Raw genomic sequence first — 25881 nt, forward strand, 5'->3', positions numbered from 1 at the left:
TTATCCTAAGCTTATCAGGGGATCATAGACTAAGGAACATTTATCATTCTTCAGGCTGTCATGTCAGCTGCTTCATTCATCAGGAACATGGAAGGGAAATTCTGACAAAAGGACCCTGGGACTGCTGACACGAAAAATCAGCATTGTACACTCCAGCTTTCCACTGGATGGACCCTGCTCCTATTCTTAAAGGCCTAGGGAACAGTGTTCAATTTATACTTTGTAATTTAAGTTCGGTCTGTATTTGAGTTTTGACACAGAAATAATATACTAAAATATGGCACCAAACCTAGAAGATTAAATTAATACCTGGGATTTCTACTTGTCCAATCAACTGCAATTTGTAAACTCAATTTTCTTTGGCTGTGGTAGAGGGCTCAGAGGAAACTGAAGGTTGATACTAATCCTTTGTTCAAAAAGTCAAAACGGTTTTCTGGACCTGAGCTACAGACATCATAGCACTAAACAGAAAGACTTTCATTGCAGCTACAAGTAAACTGTGCCTTGACTATTGGGCAACCGGGAATAAATCCTGTGAAATGAGAATCTGTTCTCAAAAATACATGGCATTAATATACACACTATGGGGGAAAAAAAAATTGCACATGAATATATTGTACTTCTAAGTGTGAAATGAGAGAGACGTTATTAAAAAAGATCTGAAGAAATTGCTAAATGATGCTTCATGATGTTGAACATTTGAGGCACCTACCTGTACTCTGAATTCAATCATCCCCCCAAAAAAACACCCGAAACTCCACCAATCAGAACCTCAAAATATGCAATTTGGCTTCAAAAATATGAAGTCTGGTGTGAAGTTAAGCCAAACATTTAGCAGGATTTACTTGGAGATATACACAGTGCAAATCCCAAACCCAGCCATGAAGCTATAATTTACTCTAATCCCCTCTTTTTCTACCTGCACTTATTTCTCCAAGTACTACAATGATTAACAGGTAAAAACCATCACCTGAAAGACTTACATCTTAATTTGTCCATGATTTTTCCTCCACAAAGAGTTGCCAAGGCCATTTTGACAGCAAAAACGGAAATTTTACCATGTCCTTCCCTGTTCAAAAGTAGAGTAGACATATTTTATATGTCCATTTTATAATATGGACCACTTTCCTTTTAAAATGCATATAATTAACATCACATACTGTAATGCACACTGTAAGTGGATTAACATGCAAAGAAATAAAACCTTTAAAATCGGTTTGTTTTGTAGGAACACACATCAGTACATTGTTCTGTAAGGATCTCAGAACAGATTCATTATGTATATGAAGCTCAGTATTACACTGTTTATTTACCTCATTATACACTAAGGTGATGATCATTACTGCTATTTGTGCTACAGTAGCACTGAAGGCACCTATCACACTCATGGTGTCCCTATCCTAAGTGCACTGTGTATCTTTGTCCCTAGAAGATAGCAAAAACCAACACTGGGAGCAAAAGTTCACATCATTGTACAAGCTGCATATTGTACCTGTTAATAAGGCCTGACAATTGCCTTTTAAATGATACACCTGGATTCTCATAAACCTTTAAGAAGAGGAATATATCTGCATCCAAAATCAGCAAGGACATTTCTTGCGATATATAGAAGAGTCCCTGGTTTGTTCAAGCTGAGGCTATGCCTGAGTCTCTCTTTTCAACTTAAAATGTGTAATGCTGTTAAATGTCAAATGCACACAGGAGTATGCCTTGGGGTAAAAAGATGTATTTTCTTCTGTAAATCTAGTCACTTTCAGGTAAAAATAAAAGACTTCTTTTTTTTTCTCCCTGAAAGGATCAGACCATACACTGCTCTCAGGACGCTCTGTTCACTTTTAGCACACTGCCAACTCTTCCTTCAACTGTTCTGAAGCACTCAACGGCTTAACTGTATTGATCCTCTTGCTATCTTCATTCTCCTTCTACAGTCAGAACAGTCCCCAGTGATTACCTGCCATTATAGAAACCTTGGTATATTCGAGCTGTGTGCGTAATACATCGCTTCACACATTGCAAGTCACTCTTGGCTCTTAAAACACCTATCCTCCCAGTTTAGGTGAAATTAAGTCCAGTGTTGACAGGAATGGCAGAACAAAAATGCTGTAATGTCCAGTCCCTTACCAAAGATGAGAATGAACATGCTTTTGTAAGTTCATCTGCTTTTTAATGTCCTTTTTTTGGCACCCAAATGGTGAAATGAGTTTCTTCTTTGAATTCTCAGAGTCTTACTATAAGGCAGTACTGGAGCAACTTTTATCTGTCATCCAATCTCCTTAGCATTTTTTAATAGCCTCTTATATGCCTGTTTAATGACTTCAGTGAGAACACGTTGTCACCATGCTTCAAAAAAGAGACAGTAAACCAGTATTTGTGAGCTCAGCAAAATGGCACCCATGTCTCCTTCTAAATTCTACTGATAGGGCTAATGATGGGAACAGATAATAAAGCTTTGTGTCATTTTTTGGAAGTAGAGTTTCTGCGACCTTCAATCTTTATCAGGGAACATTATGTTTGTAAGAGATTTCTGTTAAAAAATATATAATTCTGCCTTATATGAGATAGTATAACTGCACTGGCAATAGCTATACATTAGAATAAAGAAATTTAGCTCTTTATCAATATTTTTGAAATTACTCTGTTGATTGTCACTCATAATTCTAATGAAGAAAATCAGTACTAAAAGATAAACTAATTCTGGAAAGCACAGAGCCTGTGACTTTCTCTCTCTGCTGACCACAAACAAGACTAATACAGTAACACACACATATATAGTAGCCATTAATGTTATACTTATATCAGTATATTAAAGCATGATACAGGCTTCACCCCTATGTTCATTAAGTACTCAAGACTTCAGAAAACGAGTCAGTTCCCTAAGCTTGGCTAGCTATAAAGTTTGGTGGATTGGATTTAGTTCTGCATCAGTATAACCTATGATTCTAAGTATTAATTCTAAATATTCTTTACACTCATTTAAAATTCCACTTTTTGTCAGAAAACCAGCTAGAGAGACAGACAAAAAGAAACAAATTTGCCCTTTACTATGTTCTTTAATGCTGCCTTTCATGCATGTTTTCTTTTTCATTACATTGTGTTCGCTTTGACCGGCTTCACAAAATCAAAACCACAGTATAGAAATTTCCAGTCTTCTGTATTTCTGTTGACTGGATTCTAATTTGTGTAAACCAGGACTTAGCACTGCTATGGCTGAGAATTTGGTCTTTTTTAATTCTTTTTGTGTGTGCTACGCTTTAGACCTTTGGGAGCTTTTCTGCACTGTTTCATCATGAGGCTCTCAGCTGCCTTTAAAAGAGTTGTTATACTTAAGAAAAATAAACGCTAAGTGGAAGCAACAGTGTTATTAAGAAATGACAGAAGAATTAGAGGAAAAAATAAAGCCCATGTGGAAGTGCTTCAGATTCAGATTATTTTTCCCAGTAGGTGTAGGTGCATTTACTAATAGGATGATATTTTCGAATGGCAGACACATATCAGTTGGCCTTCAGCGCTCCACCCCAGAGCCATAGGCTTGTCCCATACTCAAACAGTTATGGAACCCAAACAGAAAAAGAAAAGATTTCATTTATCTCTTCAATCTCTCCATTTGAGTTGATTAGTTTTGACATTGCATTTTGTATCAGTCATTTGTATTCATAAAAGCATCACTAGAGCCAGTATAAATTCAATTTGCCCTCCAAATATATACATCTGTCCATGTGGGTGTGCATACATATACACATATGCATATATAAATATATATGACTGATGAACAGGCAGGATAATGGCATCTACTACTTGCCAGTATCATCTGGATCCAGAAGTGCCCTAAGCTATATTTAAGCACTACAGATGCCCTTGACTGGCAGCACAGGGGCCCCATAATGTTTGCTGTGTAAAAGCAAATGCTGAAGCAGTGGCTTAAAGCAGCATGAAGGAAGGTATCTATCGGAGTCAGTGCTCTGTGAAAGAAGCTTTACGCTGGTTAATGCAAAGAGGTATACATTTTACTGGTGGAAACAGGAGAGGCCAGAAAATATTTTGATATTTTTATAGCACCTCTCTTACTGAGGTTACTCTTCAGATCCCTACAGAAAAGCACTAGAAGCATAAATGACGGCAAAAGCAAACCTTGAAGGTGATGTGCAACAACACAGGATGGAGTACTTAGGAAAGGGAATGATGGACAGGGCTTAAGGTTATCTCCTGCTGCTTGGGGAAAAAACGGCAAAAAAAATAATACATGCTTTTAAACACCAGAACAGAGCAGAAGGTTTCCTCTTCAAACAAATGGCTGCAGAAAGAGACAGGCTCTCCCCGGAGCAAGGAAGCCCCATGACTGCCTGATAAAACCCACAGACCATACAAGGCTAAGTCCAGCTCCTGGGCCCAAATTTGCCTTCCTGGTGAGCAAGGAGAGTGATATCAAATGGATGACACTGTGTCAGGATCTGAAGCAATGGTCATACCGAGGCAGCCATATGGTGGGGAAAGCTATAAAGAAATAATATCACATCTTTTGAAATAGCAAATGTGCCCCATTAAATGGACATCGAGAAAATATGATTTTTCTCATTAACCAGGCACGAAGTGGTGCTCCTCCAATGCTTCAAGTTATCTGTTCCAAAAGTAATGAAATTCCTTCGGTTACCTGTGGGCCTCCCGCTGCCCACCTGAAGCAGGGCAGCCAATTCAGAAATGTCAAAGGCTGTAATTACACAGCCCCATTTTCACAAATAGGTTTCAGAGAGGAAGTTTTATTGGAATTAAGCAAAATTCTTTCATTTAGGAGAGCAAAATGCATAATGACCAAAATTCTCAAATACATTTTTTTTGCTGGACTTCCTTCATATAACTAGCTGCCCTGTATGGCTTTCAGTGATCAGCCAAGGTGGAGAAGAGAGGGAATTAAACACTTTACAGCTCTGAATGCATGGGTGAGAAAGCAGCTATACTGCCAAAACAGACAAAGAACATCTTCATGTATTGAACTCAGTATGATTCAAATGAGCATTTGATTAAAAAAAAATGAGAATATTTCCTCATTTCTTTGTTGAAGTCAAGCTCCTCCAGCCAGATTCATAGCCCAGATCTCACAGCTCCATTCGCAGGACAGGTATGTCAGGGAACAGAGAAACATCAGCTGTTTTCTTGTCAGGTAAACCTTGCAGCAGGAGTGGCTGTACTGCAGTACTGAGTCAGTACTGAAGATGATCTAGCACAGAATATTTTACAGTCTGTTTAAAAAGAGTCTTTTTGGGAACAGCTCAATTGAATGAGGCTGACCTAACCCCCTAGGCTTTGACAGTGGCCTGGGATGAATTTTTCAGGGAGGTTTGAACTTGTCATCTTTTTATAGTACTCATGTGCCAGTGAAGGAAGTATGCTGTTACTTAATAAATCCAGTTAATCACCTTGAAGCAAAAGCTACCGCCCAACTTTAATGTGCAGTTAAAAATGTAAATCAGGCATGGTTTTGTCCAGATTTTTTAAAGTCTGACCACCTCATTCTGCTCACTGATTGTTGGGGTCCTCTGCCACATGATGCTGACTGTCACACACTAACGGCAAATTACTTGGAGCAGCATTTCTGTTTGTGAATTTTGGCTGTGTTGACTTGCAGTTTTATAAGGCTGCACTTTAGTTTTAGCTTAGTATGAAGGAAGATCACACTTAGTGTCGTGTGAAATCTTACACACTATAATTTTTCTCCACTTTTTCCTCCCTTCAGGGTTAAGCAGGCTAATGAACCCCCAAGCCTGTGAAAAATGCATATAAAAACTGGGATGAAAGTTCAGCACAGGCAGTGGGCAAGCTGGCCCACATGTCACAGGATTGCACTGTGGTTCCTCTTAAGTTTTGCTAGTCAGGCTCCAGCTTCTGAGAAGACATTATTTGTTTTAGGCCTAGGGAAATACTCCCTGCCAGAGGGCAGAGAAACCTGCCAGGTTTTCAGCAGGCTATACATGAAGGAAGAAGCTCTGTTTAAAGCTGGGAGGATCTTCAGCCAGCACAGTACATGCATGGCAGTATATATTTAACTAGAACTAAATAAATGAGACAGTGGTAGGATTATTAGATTATAATTACACACTAACTTGTCCTCATGGTCCTTTCATGTATGGTAAGTCACAGAATCCATTTCTCCACTCTCTTTCTTTGCATTTCAAATGGGACATGAGAAACTGCACAACCTTTCCTGGGCCTGCCCTCGTACTAGCAGGAGCAGCCATCGCTCTGAGTAGCCACAAACACCAAAAATATCTATGATCACTTAGAACAGCTGTCTCATTTATACTGAAGAGCTATTTGGTCTAGGTCTACTGTCTTGGTCTTAAAAGCTGTTCTGTTTTTATTCAGGGTTTTTTTGGGTTTTGTTGTTGTTGTTGTCTGCATTCACAGAATCAAATGTGATCATATTAGCATTCGTTCAAAAACCTGAAAAATAATTCCTCAGTAGCCACCTAGAAATTTGGATAGCATTTCTGCAAGCCAACTGTTTTCTTAAAATACAAGACTAAGAAACAGAGTGAACCCAGACCAAAGATAAAAGGACTATTTTAGAGGTGACTGTCATGATTTCAGCATGATTCATGCAGCTGGTAACCCCCTTTATTCATCAAAAAAGACTGCAGGCAATTTAGTTTAACTGTCCAGTTTCTATAAATGGGGGGAGAGTGAGAAAAAGACTTCATCCTGTCTCACAGATCCACCCCCTTTATGCAATGCATTGCTTCCCTCTGGGTGTGGAATCACAAAGTAAGACCTCGATCTTCCTTCTACCAACTTGTAGCCTTCAGTGGAGGACCTTTCTGCTGCACTCCAGGGGAGCGGAGGGAAGGAAGCAACATGGGAAGCAGAGATATCAGCTCTGGTTAACCCCAGCAACTCTCACACTGTTACTGTCACATACAGAGCCACCTCCCTCCCTTTGTTTCCCAGAAACAGGGAAATCTGGACCACTACTGGTTGCTAAATCATCACCCAACCCAAAACATCAATAGTCTGAACCATACTGAATGGTAGGGCACATTCTGAGACTCAGATACTTAACCTGTATCTCTGTATCTTCTATTACAGTAAAGAGAGATCTAGCTGACACACATCTTCATGAAACCTGAACTTAGATATTTCAGCCTGCACCTGAACCTCATCCCAGATGTTCGGTGCATTTAAGATGGGGTGATAGGCAGCTAGTCCCTATCTCAGACCCCAGAGCTGTGAGCCTCTTCATGGGGGTCCCTTAGGTGCCTCTCCTTCTGGGAAGTGTATGCTCTCCACCTTGCTTGGAGTGCACAACAGACTGAGTTGCTGCTTCACAAATGGAGTGAGGGTCACAGCCTCCTCTCCCCTGGGAGAGCCTGATGGGAGCCCAGAAACAGGTTACAGCCCCCAGTACATGGGATGTTTTCTAGGAAAGCAAAATCTTACCCCTTTAAGCACATTCTCTGTTTTTTTACAGGGGAGTAAATTCCTCTCCTCTGTTTTGCTGGAAGTAAGCCTTCACATCTAGTTGGGATCTTTATCCCTTTACAGTGAGCTACAAAATAAGCACATTATTGCAGGTCTTGCTTCCATAGTCTTGGGTCTTTTGCTGTGTTTGCTTGCAGCATGCAGCATGCGGGAAGCAGTTTGCTTGCAGCATGCAGCAATGCATTTGTCTGGCCATTTTCATCGTCCTTCAGTGTTCTTGTCACAGCCACGGTGGTATAAATTAAAATGCCTGTTCCTTCTTTTATTGCCCTTGAGGGGAGAAAAATATTCCTGAAAGCTACAGTTTCACAATGGGTTGGTTTCTATTTCTTCCCTTCAGAGGGGCCAGAGGGGAGGTTGAGTGCAGCCTCCTCATACGGAACATATACTTTTTTCTCCCCGTTGCCATGGTGACTGAGCTGCTGGCTGGCCTGGCTCCAAAAGGTGCTCAATGACACCCAGCACTGGGGCCATCAAGCAAGAGGATGGGAAAGAGGGAGGAGGAGAGAGGCAGCATCCCTATTTAACGTGTCATGGCCAGTGTTTTCAGCTGGTGAAAACTGAATATATAAGCCACAAAGAGGCCACAGTCATCAGCATCTGTCAGACTAAACACCGATCTCCAGTAATTTGGTTTTGAGGATTGCAAACATTGCAGTACAGGTTGATGACTATGTATTTAGAAACCATAATATGTATACCTAGTATACTCATTAAGATAAGTGGCTCACTCTACCTCAGACTTGTCCTTTTTGTAATACTGGCCCCATGCAGTAATAAACAACATGAATTTCATCACCTCCGGGTCTTTATCCTATTTCTGTCATGGTCTCAAAATCATGCTGCACTGGCATGAGCCAGGAAAAAAAATTGCTTACAGCTGCAAGAACTTGCAGGAAAATGAGCTCTTTCAAAATAATGAGCTATTAACCCGTGGCACTGCTGCAGAGGCATTGCAGTCGTGTCAGCCACTGGTGTGTCAATAAATAACATGGCAAATTAGAAGTGGATGTAAATTTGTTTCTGTAGATAATTCTTCTTTGATATAAACTGGAACAAGTCTGAGTAACTGGATGAAAACACAGTTGTGCTGAATTTGGCTCGTCAGAAGGGAAAGCAGAGGTCCTTAATTTAGGTTCTCTCCCTAGTTAGCACTATTCACTTGCTCATTATTTGGGTCAGAATTGAGCTTGATCAATTGTTTTCAAAAGATATTTCCAGAGCAAGTAAAATCATTTCAGGAGAGGAGGAAAGAAAGGGAGACTTACGGATCAAAGGCTGCTAGCAAGAAGTTGAGCAGTAAGCTGATGGATTGCTCCACATTGATCTGGTGGGTCGTCGGCATCCGTTTGTTGAGCTGGTAGAAGATAGTTGAAATCACAGCTTCCAGGCGAGCCACGTTGAGTTCAATGTTGGGGTCCAGGTTGTTCAGTGCATTTTCCCGCAAGGCTTCTATCACATTCCAGATGTCCACAAGATGCACTAAGGGACAAGACAGAAAGAGTTAGGGGACCAAATGCTCCTCAGGAGCACCTGAGACAAAAAGTCACCTAATCCCACAGGATGATGGGGAATAACACAATCACAGAGGACACACTTTGTGAGTAATTGAACTAATGAGTGTATTTTCTATCACTGAGAATTGAACTTGGTGGAGGAATGAGCAAATAAAATTCAGGTCCATTAATAAGCAAACAATATGTTGATATTACTAGTTGTAATGAGTACAACTTCAGCTTGGGAAATCATTCCTAACTGTAAAGAGTATTCAAGTAAAAATCTGTATTTTACGGAAATCACTGGAAGGTAAACATACGCTAATAGTTTTTCTGAACCATGCCTCTATGAATCCCCATTCAGAAATTACTCTTAGATATTAATTTGCATAGCAGATGGGCTTTTCAGAAGCTCCTATGAATACTAAGTGCTTATCACATACTGACATTTTGAGAATTCTTTTCAGCAATTTGTATGGAAGCAAAATATTTTACAGAAACAGAATTGTAATTGAGTCAGGGTAGACAAGCTACATTTAAACAAACATGTAATGAAATGATCCCAATAGTATTTTGTGTCTTCTAAATATATTTGCCAAACCATGTTTAAGTCTCTCTTTGAGCTGAATTTTACGGGGGCTGTTTTTACCTACAAGAACAGCTTAAAGAACAATCTCTGCTCACCCTTCATATTGTACCCAAACAAAAATCTTGTTTGCATAGCACTGTTATTGTGGCAGTATGATCAGCCTGCTGCAGATTGGCATTTCCAGAAGCGGTGGACCATGTCAAGGATAAAAACAACTTACAGACATTCAGAATTCAGATTTAGTTCAAACCTGAACTCAAAGAATCATCCCTTTTAATCTTAAGTATTACCTACTGTCCTACTAAACTGTCAATAAGAAACAAAGGTTTCAGGGTGCAAATTCGCTTTTTTTATGAAGAGAAACTACTGTATAGCTCTTATTACATAGCATTGTGACATGTCTTATGACATATCAAGAGCCATCTGTATGTGGAAGGAGATGTACAGAGAAATATAGTTCTAATCCTCATCATTATATTTTCACTTGCTTGGTTTTCAGGTGCTGTCTCAGACTGCAATGTGACATGATGGTCTGATGGCAGAGAAATGTAAACTGATACTAGATAGATAATGAAATGATACAGTCGTTTTACTTAGCCTGGAATTTTTCCCTATGAACTGGGTTTCCTTTCTTCTACTTCAGGAAAAAAATAACCTCGAACTCCCTGCTACCACATGCATACCTAGGAGGAAGATACATCATACAGATGAGAGGCAACAGTAGCAGCAAATACCTAATGCACTAAACAAGGCACTTTTCCACTTCTTCTTACTGTTCCCTAGCAAATAATTTGGAAAAAATGAAAGGTGTATTCCTTATATCAAAAGGAAATTTCTATAGGTGACCTTGTATGCTGTTAGGTTGTCTTCAGAGTGTTGTCTCAAATTAAGCAGGTGAGTGGAGGATACAACCTCTCTGAACTCTTCCTTTTTGTCTTCTAGTTGGCAGAAGAGCATCTTCCAAGTAAAAAAAAAACAACCTGTCATAGATCTCAGATCCTTTCAATGCAGTAATTCCTATTCACATTCCATCAGTTTTCACTGTCAAGTTGCCACAGAGGTCAGTTGGGTAAATGGGAGATGAACGAAGAACTGACCCTTTCTGGGCAGCTTCTCCACATGGCTCAGAGGCCAAACTAGGCAGAGAATGGAAGAAAACACCAGAAAGCAGGTCACTGTCTGGTCCAGGAGAGAAGGGTTAATGAGTATTTCCCACCATTGTAAGGTAGCCAAGGAAGAAATACAGAGCAAGCTGCCATAAGACACAGCAACAGGCTGGAATGTGTGCATGTATTTTGTGGCCTTACTAACAGGGGAAGGGATGGCAGAAATCAGAATGTTAAGCATGATGTCTCCATCGAGGTCTAGCTGTCACTGGCCATGAAGGCTGCCTCTGGTAAGTCAGACCAAGCAGGTGAAGGAGAAGGTGCTTCCACTGGCAGTTTCACCAGGCTGGCTTCTGGGTGGGAGGGTATGTGTGTAAATTGTTGAACCTGAACTGTAGCTAAGATAAGAACATGAGAAATTAACAGGCATAACAAATAGCAAAAGGGAAGTAATGCATTAGTGGATGGCTAACCTCGACTTGTGGCTACACTAACAAGATAGCACCCTGAAAAACTGCACAAACAGGGGTACTAGCTGACTGAGCCAAAAATTACTAGGGCAACCCTATCATAAATACAGAATAAGGCCATAAAATCATAAAATCAGCCACATTAGACTTAGTAGGAAAAGAATTAACAGGGACAAGCTCCTTGTTTTGACCATATGTGTTTACTTCTGCAGCTGTGTGGAATTGTGATGGTTTCCCTAGTACTAACAAAAGGACATCCAGGGAGGATGAACCAGACATCCAGATTCCCTAACAGTGAGAACTTCACGCAGCAATTTAGCTTTAATTGTGACAGCCTGGTAGTGGAAAACTCTTGAATAAAAGAGCATATAGGAAAAACAGCTGACACAATGAATGAGGCTGAAATTGGGATTGGTGTCTTTATTCTTCACATGATCCAGTACTGATACTATTTGGCTGCCAGAGTTTCATGCTTTTTTCTTTTCCTACTGATACTATATTTTTCATCACATAGTCATATCTAGAGTTAGTTTTGATGGTGGTTCTGGGAAAGGAAATATCCAGAGACTAGCAGATGTGGGACTAATAATGTCACTACACTAACACTACATGTTATGTCATAACATAATGTCACTAACTACAGTAACTGGCTGAGAGAAGAATACTGGGTTTAGTGTTACCTCTAACCTGAACGCCTCACAAGCTATCCTGATATTCATTGATATGCCAGAAAGGTAGGGCAGAAGACTAAGAAAATGACTTAGTGTAAATTACACAGCAGTAATAGTATCCCACTCACCATAAAATATTGGTCTCAGGGAACTGCTGTGCATTTCTACCATAATAATTTTACTTTTTTTTTTTTCTTCCCTGGAAACACTTGAGACTGAATAAACAACAATCCTACTGCACTATCATATTTTGCATTTTCTTCACCAATTACTACAGAGGCTGGGAAGTAATACTTCCTGGAGGAGGAAATGGGAGATGAACAAGAGCCAGACTGTTAACAAGATCTACTAATCTTGAAAGTATCAGCTGAAATGTCTAGCTCAAAATCACGAGCAGAGGTTATTGACTGCCATTCAGAGGACTGAAGTCTCTGGCCTTTACTCAAGTCTGTTATTATGGACCAGAAGAATTCACCCACCTAAATGTAAATGTCAAAAATAAGGTGTCTACTGTCAGCTGGTGATCAAGGCGCCCTCTAATGTCAGTGGAAGAAAAAGGCACCTTAAACCAGCTGTTCAGAGGCAGATGGGATGAACAGTGCTCTTGAAGGTGCCCGTATTTCTTTATGACTATGGACAAAGCCTAAAGCGACAAGTTTACAGGAGACCAGTAACCTCAGAGCTGGTAAAGTTAACAGAGATTAATCCCACACCTTGCTCTTTAAACATTAAGAAAAGATGTCTTTTGTGTTCTGACTACTACATGGCCTGGAATAATTCAGGGTTTATTTAAAATATTAATAATAAATACATCCAGCTTTCTTGTCGGTCCCTTTAGGTACCGGAAGCTGCTCTAAGGTCTCCCCAGAGCTTTCTCTTCTCCAGACTGAACAAGCCCAACTCTCCCAGCCTGCCTTCATTTCAAAAGAGCAAGAGTTTCTGTTCTGTTCCTCCCTAAGAACATATTACGTACTGTGCTCAAGAAAAGTGTTTCACCAGCTGAGAAAATTTGCAGCATTAAAGCTGAAGAAGCAAATCAGTGGTCCCGTGTTGCTGTTTTTCAAGACGAAGGGAGCCTTGTGTTTAGGTGATTATTAGAGAAGTGGTGATATTTCCATTTCCCTGATATTTCATAGCTGCTCCACTTTTTCTTACTTAGGATTAATTGTTCCAGTATTTAAAGGGTGGCTACAAAGCAGATGGAGACTCCCTTTGTACAAGGAGTCACATGGAAAAGATGAGGGGCATGGGCACAAGTTACTCTCAGGGAGATTGCAATTGGACCCAAGAGGAAAATTTTTCACATTGAGAACAATCCATCATTGGAATAATCTCCCCAGGGAAGTGGTGGGTTACCCAGCATTGGACACTTGTAAGATTCAGCTGCATGGGGTGCTGGGACATCTAGTCTAAGTCAAGCTTTACCTAGAAAGGTTGGACTAGATGATCCTTGAGATCCCTTTCAACCTGGGATTCTATGATTAAATTGTATGAACAGCTAGCAGATCCTGCCATTGTCAGAGCCTCTTACACTTACTACTAGAAATTCATGCCTATAGTTAACATGGTATCTGTAGTCTTTTCAATATAGTAACAGAATGCCATCCTTGCAAACTGCAGAAGCTTACATCCCCATCATTTTAATTTTATTCCTCTCTGCTCCCCATTTTCTGTAATACCTGCTACTTCCACTTATTTATTTATCCATCCCTGAGATTATTTCAATCTCAGTGAAGAAAGCGTATCTCCTTACTTGGTTTGCACATGTGGTGCAGTGAAGTCTGAGTCTGATTTCTACATGCTATGATAACAAGAAGAGTTTGCAGTGTAACAAACTAGCTTTCAGATGCAGGGGAGCTTTCTACTAAAATCTGCCTGAAATTCCCTCAACAAAGTAAAACTCCAGTAGATTGTTTTTAACTTCTCATTGCTGTTGGTGCTTTTGTTGTCTTACCCACATTTCCCTCTGAAAAGGGAATATTCCTCTGCGTGAGAAAGATGTCCTTTCTGAAACAGACCTGTAAAACTATAGAAATCTGTCTGTTGTTTCTTCAGCATCAGCAGATGATGACTACACCACTTGTATTTAGCACCTGTAAGCTATAAGGCAATCCAAAATCATGCAGCCCAGCCAATCTTCACAGATCCTTCGGAAAGGCCTTACACCCTGTGACCAGCACAGCTATTCAGGTGTAGAAGATCTCCCTCATCTACCTGATGTCTGAAAAAAGTAGTAGGTGATTTCCACAAGCAATTGCTGAACTATGTATTTCCCTTTAGATTTTGTTAAGTGATTATTCTAAGTCACAGCTAAGTTAACATCTGCATCATTAGATCTCCTATGACAAACACTGTTTGCTAATTTAACTTTTATGAGATTCAGTAATATTTAAAGACTGTCACAGAGGGTTTCATATGTGAACACGTTCTGTAACAGACAGACAGTGATTAGTGAATGTAAATAAACTTCAGTATCCCGATAGAAGTGGGACAACGCAGATGAGCAGCATTACAGATGGCTGCCATTCACTCCACAGCAATTGTTACCCAAAAATGCACACTTTGAAGAGACCCTGGCTGAACTGCAGAGAATTAAGACCAACGCATGAAAATATACTCTAAATAACAAATGTTATTTCCTTCAGTGGACTTCTTCAGCTGTTAAAACAACATTTGGAGAGTGCCTGTTGCCAGCACATTGTAACTGAATTGATCAGTCTCTCTCTGCACGATGTAAGGGTGAATGAAATATGGGTGGCTCAGTTTGAAAGTTACATATTTTCCTCATGCTGAAAAAGTTTTTAGACACTCTTGAAGTTTACATCCTGCCCTTCTGCCTTCACTTGTGTTCAGAACATCTTCTCCTGTTGCCTTTTACTACTTTGATGATGAAAAAGTACTTAGTAGTTACGGTGCAGAATTCCATCAGCTGCAACTCGATAACAGGCTAACTTGTGGAAGAGGTGTACTCTGGATACGTTTGGAGAGCACAGAATTTAGGGCAAAATTATGTTGCTTACTATAAATGCATATGACAATTTTATTGATCCTGATCCTCCCTCTTTTCTTTAAGCATTTTTTAGAGTCTTCATTAGCAAGAAACCAGTGTATTTTTAATTTGTTGTAATCAGTAACTTGAATTTACTTGCAACTGGTAATTTTCTGTTTGGTAGATAACAGTATCTTAATAGCCAAAACATGAGAGAAGAGATGGTCTACACTTTTACAGCTAAAAGCAAAGAAATTAAAATTGATTTATGCAGTGAAAAATGAAGTCTTTCCATCATGCAGTTTGACTAGAATGATGGGAAGGCTGTGAGATAAAGATAATCTTGAATATACCACTAATCTCAAAGGAGGCAGATTACTTCAAACATCACTTGTCAAGAAATGATGTTGCCCTAAGCAGGCACAAAAAAGAAAACTGTAGTGGAAATATATCTTTTAAGTAGTAAAAAAAAAATAAAATTATTTAAATAATTAAACCCAGTGTGTGTGCTTTAGCTTTCTTACCATGCAAAAAATCCTCATTTGTTCTACTGTATTTTTTGTATTCTACCTGAACCATGAACTTTACAGTGTTATCATTCCATTTATCACTAAATGAACATGGAAGAGGAGATTACATTTAATCAAACAAGGGAAGTGACTAAATTAGGTCCTTAATAATCAATTCAAATTTACTTAACATACAGTAGGTCTAACTAAATCTAGGTTAAACATGCCCAATTGATAGGACAGAATTCTTCTTTCATAGATTTTCCTCTGTTGGTAAATACAGGAAAAACTTTTAAAGAAGTATCAATGTAAATTTTAAATTATTTCCAAAATTTTAGTGTACATTTCATTAAGATTTTAGTCCACCAAGGCTCTTAGAAGCATGCTTGAGTTTAAACACACTAGTACTGTCATTTGAAATCAATGGCACTTAAATGTATGTCAGGTATTTCAGGTGGATTTCATTAAAAAGGGAAGATTTATGCTTCCTTGTCCAACAATCCTAAAAATATTATAAAATATGTTAGACAATTCTTCTTTTTTTGATTAGAATCTATGAACCCATCACAAATGAGGGTATTGGAGCCATTTGTCATCGTCATTGCTATGAAGCCCTAGGAAGTTACTCATGCTTTTTGTTTGGCTCCCTCTCTCTGCTGCCAGGCAGGTAACAGTGGACTGAGTGAGGTGTGTTTTCCCTCTAAACTACGCCTGTTTGTGGCCAAGCTGCCCCTCAAATCGGTCACCTATAGCACGATCACCAGAAGCTTAATCTGCAGTTCCCAACACTATGCAGATCAATGTGCCAGCTGTGCTGGCTTGCAGTCTTGTACAACGGCTGCCAAATCACATGAAAATGCACCAAGGCGTTGCTTCTTCCCAGGGCTAAAATGAGTTACCCAGCTCTTCGGCTGGGTACATCTGGTGGCAGCTGTCACCCTACATGGCCTGGCACGCCCAGGCTACTCATTGCCCAGATATCTCTGTACCTGGAAATACCCTGTACGTTCCTATTCCTGCTCCCGTGTCTCTTGGGCTCCTTGTCTACCTCCCTTCCTGATCTGCTGCGGGAGTTCATACAGTCCAGTGCAGAGCTGGGCACGCGCTAGGCAGCCAGTCCAATGAGCTTGGTGTCCGCTGGGCCACTTCTGAATGCTCTGCAGGCAATCAGCAGCTCTTGGGGTGGTCGCCACTGTTTTCCAAACACAAGACTGATGGACTTTCAGCTTGTCAGCACATACTTGAATGTGTTAATGTCAAAATATATTTTGTTGTGTCTTCTTGCTATTTCATTTGATTTCTAGGTTTTATAGACGCAGTGATTGGTGAGTAAATACTGCACACTCACAGAACAAATTAACAAGGTACTCAGAATATTTACTGCCATGTTATTTGACTCCGAAATGCTTTGATTTTTAAAGATGTGTGTATTAGACCTATACAATAGTATGAGAAGTGTAAGACGATGAGTAACCACAGACAATGTTTACTTCTTTGCAAAAATCAGTCTTGCTGGTAAGCTTCATGTTCAGGATGAAGGCCCCCACAACAAATAGGACAGTCTGGAGCAAAGGAGACAACCTCAGTAGAATAAGATCTAGTTAGATGATGATGAAGCAGACTGGCATAATAAAATCCATAGCACCTGATGGGAAATGCACCCACAAGTGCTGAGGGGGATGGCAGATGTCAATGCAAGGCCACTCATTTGTCTTTGAAAGGTTGAGGCAACTGGGGGAGGTTCTTGAGGGCTGTGAGAAAGCCACTATTGCTTTTATTTCCAAGAAGAGCAAGAAGGCGGCGAGGCAAAACTTCACCTTAGTCTCTGGAAAGGACTTGACATTTCCAAGCACATTAAGGACAAGAAAGTGACTGATAACAGTCAGCATGGATTTATAACAGAAGAAACATGCTTGATCAACTTCTTTGCCTTTCACAGTGAAGGGAAGGGGGGACAAGGGACAGTAGAGGATGTTCTTTATTCTGACTTTAGCAAGGCTTTCAACACTGTGTCCACCAATATCCTCCACTGGCAAACTAGTAAGTATGGACTGCATAAGCGGACAGTGAGCTGGACTGAAAACTGGCTGAGCGGATTAGCTGAAAATCTTGTGATAGTGGCATTAAATGCAGTGGGAGGCCAGTCACTAGAGGTATAGCCCCAGGCTTCATGCTGGGGCCATAACTGTTTAACACTTTCAACAGTGACCTGGATGATGGGACAGAGTGTATGCCCAGCAAGTCTGCACGTGATACAAAACTGGGGAGGGTGCCTGATACACCCGAGGACTGCCATTCAGAACGACCTCAACAAGCTGGAGAAAGACACAAACAGGAACTTCATGAAGTGCAACAAATAGAAATATAAAGTCCTGAACACGGAAAGAAATTACCATATGTACCAGTAGAGGCTGGGTGCCAACCAGCAATACACCTTTTCAGCAAAGGGAACCAGTATCCTCCTGGGATACACCTGAGAGCGCGTTGCCAGCAGATGGAGGGACGTGATCCTACATCTCTACTCAGCACTAGTGACACATCTGGAGCACTGGGTCCAAAGTCCTGCAAAGGGCCACAAAGATGATGAAGGGACAGAAGCAACTGTCGTATGGGGAGAGGCTGAGAGAGCTGGGTCTGGTTCAGCCTACAGGAGGGAAGGCTCAGGAGAACTTTATAAAGGTGTACAAACATCTGATGCAAGACAGTAAAGACTTGCAGTACCAGGCTATTCTCAGGGAAAGGATAATAAAAAGAGAAGGAAATGGGCACTAATTAAAATACAAGAAAGCATTTAAATACAAGAAAAAAAAAAATTCCCTGTGAGGGTTGTCAAACCCTGTGACAGGTTGCCCAGAGGCTGGAGTCTCCACCCTAGAAGATACTCAAACCCAAACTGGACACAGCCCTGAGCAATCTGCTCTAGCTGACCCTGCTCTCTCTGGAGATCCCCACTAACCTCTGATACTGTGATTCTGTGATGTCCTTGTCTAATTATGAACTTATACTGCAAAACCATAGAATAACACTTACTGGAGATGGATCAGTGTTGCCCACTGATTTTTCCCTAAAGCCACTATACTCCAAGCCCCTTTTCTGACACATGCAGTAAACAAAAAACCACAGAGCTTGCCCTGAGGTCTCTTGAATGCTTGGGAAGGAATCCTCCACATCCTCAAGAGGTTTTGTGTGAGGTGTACAGAGAGCATTCATGACACTCTGTGTACTCAGACATGCCCTCAAGCTTTCTCTTGCATGCTGGCAGATCTCAAAAAAAGGTCATGATTTCATTTAGTTCCCTGTTGTGGCGATGTGCTCTCTGCAACCAGACTTCAATTTCCTGTAACTCTGCTCACGTGATAACCGCCAGTAGCAGTGCTAATGGATGCAACTAGTTGTGACGGCTGCATCTGACTCAAAGTGGATTCGGGGGAGCAAGGTAGCAACACAACAGCCAAGGGCTGAAGTGAGCAACATGCCCCCCGCAACCATAGTGCTGGTCAAGGTACAACTCAAGCCAAGTCTGGAAGAAACTAACTTCTGTAGTTGGCATGCAAATACGACTGTGAGTCAATGTCTCACTCTCTAACTAGTGGACACCCCAGATCCCATTGAGGTCTCCTGCATGGCAGTGGGCTGTATGCCGGCATCTCCCCATCACGAGGGATGCCTCTCAAAGTTACTCCTCGAGGTTGAGAGATTCCTTGCTGCAACAGATTCTTGGAAAGTGATTAATAGCATGCTACACTTTGAAATCTTAGCTAAGTGCACATAAACTGCTGACCGAGTCTGGGACTACGTCTGGATCCACCTGCATCTAAACTCTCCTCTAAGGAGGAGTTTAAAGCACAAGGGAGTCTTTTCTGAACCCCATGACTCAACAGGAGGGTCTCCCTGACAGTTTTGTCTGACCTGTCCTCAGCAGATAATCAAGTGTACCGTGCCATCGAATCTTGTTAAATCACTGCTGCATTTACTATCAAACTGTTAAATCGCTGTTTTATATCAATAAATGTTTTACTATTTCTCTCTTGAGAGTGAAGTGTGTCACTCCATCCATGACACCTGTCAGCTTGTCGTGGTTTAAGCCCAGCCGGCAACTTGGAACCACGCAGCCGCTCGCTCACTCCCCCCCTTTTCCTTCCTCCCCCCCACTCCCGGAGGGATGGGGAGGAGAATCGAAGGAATGTAACTCCCACGGGTTGAGATAACAGCACTCCAGTAACTAAGGTATAATACAAACCACTACTGCTACCAATAATAATGATGAGAGGAATAACAAGGAAAAAGGACACAACCGCTCACCACCCGCCGACCGATACCCAGCCCGACCCGAGCAGCGATCTGGGCCTTCCGGGTAACTCCCCCCAGTTTATATACTGGGCATGACGTGCTGTGGTATGGAATACCCCTTTGGCCAGTTTGGGTCAGGTGTCCTGTCTCTGCTTCCTCCTGGCTTCCCCTCCTCTCTGGCAAAGCATGAGACTGAGAAAGTCCTTGGTCAGAGTAAACATTACTGAGCAACAACTAAAAACATCGGTGTTATCAGCATTGTTCCCAGACTGAAAGTCAAAAACACAGCCCTGCACCAGCTACTAAGAAGGAGAAAAAATGACTGCTGTAGCTGAACCCAGGACACAGCTGCATGCATTCCTCCTCCTTACCTCTTTGCCTGTGCTGTGAGAGTGCAGGTGTGTGGTACGTACCAGCTCTGCAGGAAGCTGGAGTAAGGCTGTTCACTTCTACCTGCCCAACCCAATGGTGTAGATCTGGTGTGAGAAGGACTGCCTGGTTAAGGAACTAGACATTCAGACCACCCAACAGAAACATCTTTCTTCTGAACTACTGTGCAAGCAGAGTAAGTTTGGACTCACTGAATCAATGCAGATCACCTCTCCATGTGATATCACATGGGACATGCGATGCACTAGCCATTAGGAGCTGGGTTCTGTGTTCACGTGCTGGCCAGCTGCACACTGAATGCACAGGAGACGTTTCTGAGCGGCTGCCAAGCCTGGATGCTGTGTGTCTGGAAATCTGAAGGACATGACGTGTACAACTGAGGCACTGAAAAGTTTTAAAGGTTCTCCTGTCTGCATACCTGGGCTTGCATCCTTGCACCCCCACTTACTGTTCTGCCCAGAAAGAAAAATGAGTTATTCTAAAACCCTCCAAGATTCTACAGCACATTAAACAAACATGGCCTTTTGGAAGTGTCTGTCAACTTGGCCAAGTGCTACTAATGAGGAATAACCACTAGGCTAACAATACAGCGAAATGTGGTCTTTTTACTTTTAATATGGTACCTGACAAATCCACCAAGGTGTAAGAGTATGTGAAGATCTCCAGTAAAATTCTTCTCTTTTATATTAATTTGATTTATAATAAAAGTTCCTTCTCCCCCTGCTGTCAATTCCAGCCTATTTTGTCTCACCTATATATAACTGCAGCCTGGAGGGCTCTCTGTGGGTGGCAGAAAAGGCCATAAGTCTCCTCCAGAAGCGGCACTAATGACAGTCGATTCTGCGAACGGGAACAGTGGACAATGCACTCTGAGTGCGGGGCTGGAAACTGTTGCAGCCACTTGTCACCCAGATGCTGAGAAAGTGATTCCTTTTTTAAAAACGCTTTGAATGAAGTATGACATATATAACATAAAATAATAAAAAATCTAACTCTAAGCTTCTTAATGTTTTGATGACAACCAGGAAAGACCACAATTAAAACTCTGCACTGCTGCTAATAAGCCACATAGCTTACATTCATTGATTATACATAATTTTCTTGTTTTAAGAGTTAAATGTATCTGTGAATTAAAGACCAACGTGTAAATAGCAGACCTGATTGGTATAGCCAGAAACTTGATAATCTCACCCCGCAAAAGACAATGGTATTCCTAGATTATGCATCTCTATTCTTGCTATCCCACCTTCGTATTATTTTAATGAGAAAGGCTTTATTGGAGGCATTGTGCGATCAGGCCTCAGTCTGCCTTAACAGTCAAATGGGATTTGCAAGTCTCTGCTTTAAATTAGACAAAGAATTCATGGGGACATGAAGTAACAAAACTTGGTCAGTAAATATGGGTGATACACAAAAGCTTTCTCATTTCTTTTATAATAAGGTCAAATTGCCTTACATCTCAGTTCATATTTCACTTAATAAAATTACAGCATTTCAAGTTTTTAATGACATATAACTCTTCTGCACTATATTACAGCAAGCCATATATCAAGAAAAAGCTTTTGCACTGCCAAGAGGTGGCAGAAACCACCCCCAAGGCTGTCAGTATCACCCCCACAGGTGATAATGTGCCTGAAATTGATTTTCAAAAGAAATTTAATAGATAGATAGAAACTTAATTATGGAGACTTTAAAAAATGTTTCTAGAGAAAAGAAAAAGCCATGTCCCAGCCCTCCTAGTTAGGAAATTAAACTAGAAGTTCACAAATGACTGAACATATGAGAAGAAAACTATAATTCTAGAACCTGGAACAACTCAGACTGTGTGAAAGAACCCAAGACAAACCAGCTTTTAGGAGACCGGCGGGACACAGTGCACAAGCCTTCTGGTAGCCACAGTCCTGACCACAGGATGGCACTACTGGGTATATTTTAGCAAATGCAGCACACATTTGCTATAACATTTTAACTCCCTACCGGCAGTATGTCAAGAGAGCTAACGCAAATCAAAGGCTGTGCATCCCCACTGCTGTCTCCAGAAAATGGCCTTGGCTGTGTATTTAGTTGAATCAAGACTATGTGCTTGCAGATTTGGCAGTGTGGATGTCCTATACAGGCAATCACACTGCAATAGGCAAAAGATGCCAAACCCATTCGCTGGAAAGGGCAGATTATCTTCATGTTGAATGTCCTTATTACAGTGATAAAATCTCCTCCAGAAGTATGTTTCTTCAAATGCCAAGTTTAACTAATACTACATCTTTCTCTCTTAAATAACTTCATTTTTTTCCTCTTTGATACAACTGCTGCCAGCTCCCTCTATCCCCTCTAAAAAACTCTCCACACCACAAGAAAGACTACAGCTTGCTTTGGCACTGTTTCGAGCAAAATGCAAGTGTAAAGTGAACATAAATTGGGTTATTTATATTTTCATTAATATTGAAGCAGTATCTGTTAACAGCTCTAAGGATACAGGGTATTATCCCAAATCTCATACTAACTGCTGTTTTCTTTAAAAAATAGCTTGTGATGACAAGAGAATACATGATTTAACAGTTCTTTCTAACAATTTCTTTCCTGATGGCTATAGAAAACAAGTTAAGATCACACTGTCAACCTTTACAGTTCAGTCACATCACAAAGGTCAATGGAAAAGAATAAGCAGCTATTACACATTTCGAATTGCTTGAGGACAAAACCCCTCCTTGGCCCATCTCCTGGTTTTCAGAGTTTGACCCATGTTTATTTTGACTACTGTACTTTTTTTTTAAGAATCATTTAGGGCTGGCAAGACTGTAAACAGCAACAAAAGGTACAGAATACTAATGAAATGTAAGTTGTGTGTTTTCGTGAACAGAAACGATGTAATACTTTACATATATACATATTAAGCTGATCCTTATTCTATTAATTTAAATAATTTCTTACATAATGTGGACTGAATCTGGCCCATAACGTTTTCATCTATTAAAAATATAGAAATATTGAAGCTGAACTTAATGCTTGAGTAAACCGCCTGGTAGCAGAACTGCATTTTTCACCCCCAGGGGAGAACATACTGAAGAGTGAGGGCATATGCTTCTCTCTTCTGAAGAGTTTGGGTCAATCCAGAGGGTCTGTGGGACAAAATCCCAGTATCAACCTCTGCTGCTGAGAGCAAGAGCATTGCTACAAAGTAGTACATTCATGTGACATGCACCACTTCGGTGAAAAAGCTTCTTATGCCTGAAGTCCTAAGGACAGTTCAGACTCTCATCTTATTTAACTTTTTGCTTAATGGAGGTGCTAAATACTGCCATAGGTTCAAGCTTTCATAGGCATTTAAGCACCTAGAGCACTTGAAAACAACAGGATTCATTTGCCAAAACAATCTTTTGGAATCTGAGACAGGGAGAGATGGGTCCTGGTATCTGGAAGATCCAGTTTTATTGTTATGAAATTCATTTGAGTAGGCAATATCTCATTCAGAGAAGCTGTAGAGAATGGGAGTCACAGAAAAGTTTGGGTTGGAAGGGACCTTCAAAGGTCATCTTTTACAACTCTTATGCTATGAGCAGGATATCTGACTGAACTCAGGCTTTGTGTTCACACAATCTTCCCACATTTGCTCTCCTGCCATTACTCATATTCAAAGCCATGTCCTCTGCAGGAGCCGTCCTGTGCTCCAGTTCCCCCGCTGATTCACTCAGTCACCAGGACTCCCATAGCAGGAGGCAACTGCAGTGGCTCCACTGCAGCAATTTGCTCTATCATGCACTAAAACTTCACATCTCTTAAGGAAACAGGTATGAGGAACAAACCAAGAAAAGGACAAAAGCTCCACCTGATACGAACATAACTTAAAAAATTAGCAACAATAAGAAAGGAAACAAGACTGCAGGACGTGAAATGACAGATAAACGGGATTTAGGTGAAGTCCCACACATCTATCCTTCCTCCTCTGTGTGCCACAAGCTTTTTAATGATGTTGTCAGGGCCCCTAGATGGAGTAAGAGCCTCAAAGTACATGGCCACTTATCTGTTATACTTTATTTTACACATGCAATCCTTAAAGATAGCCTGCAAATATCACACAAAGTAAAGAGTTTAAAGGCAAAATATAGATGAATGAAATGTGGAAAATTAGACTGGAGGAAGATCAGCACCTTTGCAAGAGATGCAGTATGATACTGGTGTCGGCTTCATTTAACAGAAATTGAGTTCGACCTCCACAAACAATATACACCGACAGACTGATTCATTCCTTCCTTTGTGTCACAGTAATGTCAGTGAGTTCAACAGAGTTACTTTCACTTTACTTTCTGTCAGGAAAGGAGACATCCATCCATCCATCTATCCACCCACATGGACCGAAGAAAAGGCTGAGCATACAGAGAACTTCTCCTGGAATTAGCCCACAGTTTGCCCAGTAAAGGGCCAAAGACTGCTTGCAAATACCCTGTTAGAAATCCATTGCTGCCAACAACAATATCACAGATATAATTCAGTCTGAATTCAGGCTAGGAATGCCTTGATTCAGCACAAAGAAAACTGCCTCTGTAAAGCCATTGTATATCACAAACATAATGCCAGGAAGCTGAATGTTCGTTGTGCAGACTCCCAGAACTGTATTCGTAACAATGCACACTGAGGACGTTATATTGTGCAGTCTCTTCATACTGATAAAAGCAGGAAATTATTTTTATGGCCAACATCTTCTGTTCTCAGAATTTGTCCTAGCATACCAGATATATGCTTTATGAAATCTTCCACTAAGACCTACAGAAAATCGTACTAGGTGCAGCTGGTGGATAAAAATATGAGATCTTGGTTAAGCTAAAGCTTCTCCTTGAATATTCTTGGTGTTATGAAGCTGATCTATATTGTTCCAAGTACACAAACTGACTTTTGATGTAACTCTGAAAACAAATTAACATGAAAAAAAAACATTCTCTGGGCAATACAGAAGGAGAGAATTATAGTAAAAATGATGTCAGGTCCCACATTCTGACTTTGCCTCTGTGGACTATTTGCTGTCTTCGTCCTGAAGAAGCCCATTATTGATGAAGAACATTCACCACAGACAGCCAGTGTCCCTGCTGACTTCACAGCAGGTTAACTTGTGAAAATTACTGGAGACAGAGGCTGAAAGGGAACAAGGAAGGGCTGGAGACGGATCAAACTGTCTAAGTAAGACTGTGATGGAGATCGCTGTTTAGACAGAAAGATGGTGCAGACGGTGTGGTTAAGGTGTAGGAGAGGTGTGTAGTCCCTACTTATTCTCCAGAGCTGAATGACAATGTAAAAATGAGGACAGAGAAAAAAACCCTCAGCAAAACACCCAACTCAGCAGACGCAATGGAGAAGGACTCTTTGAATGCAATAATATAACACACGGATAGTGCAAGATGCTGCAGCTTATCTTGTCAGGACAGTTCTTATGTCTGTCTGCAAGGACATAAAACCTGTCCTTTGCTCCACAGAAAACACGTATGGACTGAGCCCAGGTACGACTCCTCAAGACTTACTGCTTTGAGTCCAGAATAGAGGCAGAGCTGGTTCAAGATGACCAACTGAAGCTCTTAAAGGACAAAGGACCATGATCATCAAACTCACTGCTACTCCAAGGTTTGACTTCCTATGTTTTTTCCCTTTTTCACATAAATATGTTGTCATATGGCAAAACCCTGAGAGAATGACCAACATGTGACAGGCATTAAGTCACAGTGCTTACTGCACTCTAGCACGTTACAGAGGCGCTTACATGACATCAGGATAGGCCCAGCAAAATACCCAAAAGGGACAGGCCAGAACAGCACAGGGGAAGGGAACGAAGACTCAAATGTAAGACAGGGTTTGCATGAAGGTGCTTGGAGCTAAGAGAATAACAGGAAAAGAGAGAACTGCCAAGAGAATGAGGTT

The 25881-nt window shown here is 40.9% G+C and overlaps 1 protein-coding gene across 2 annotated transcripts in view; it reads right to left on the reverse strand.

The window, feature by feature from the left end:
* Positions 1-25881, reverse strand: part of DTNA (dystrobrevin, alpha) — a 97576-nt gene that overhangs the window by 59389 nt on the left and 12306 nt on the right. For both annotated transcript variants that reach the window (XM_010018097.1, XM_010018098.1), the window contains 2 exons: positions 8739-8952; positions 984-1069 (listed from right to left, as the gene is read on the reverse strand). In XM_010018097.1, the coding sequence (XP_010016399.1) occupies positions 984-1069; positions 8739-8952 (300 nt within the window). The remainder of the gene's footprint in view (positions 1-983; positions 1070-8738; positions 8953-25881) is intronic.

The sequence above is a fragment of the Nestor notabilis genome, unplaced genomic scaffold (assembly GCF_000696875.1).
Source record: "Nestor notabilis isolate BGI_N333 unplaced genomic scaffold, ASM69687v1 scaffold5867, whole genome shotgun sequence".
NCBI lineage: Eukaryota > Metazoa > Chordata > Aves > Psittaciformes > Psittacidae > Nestor > Nestor notabilis.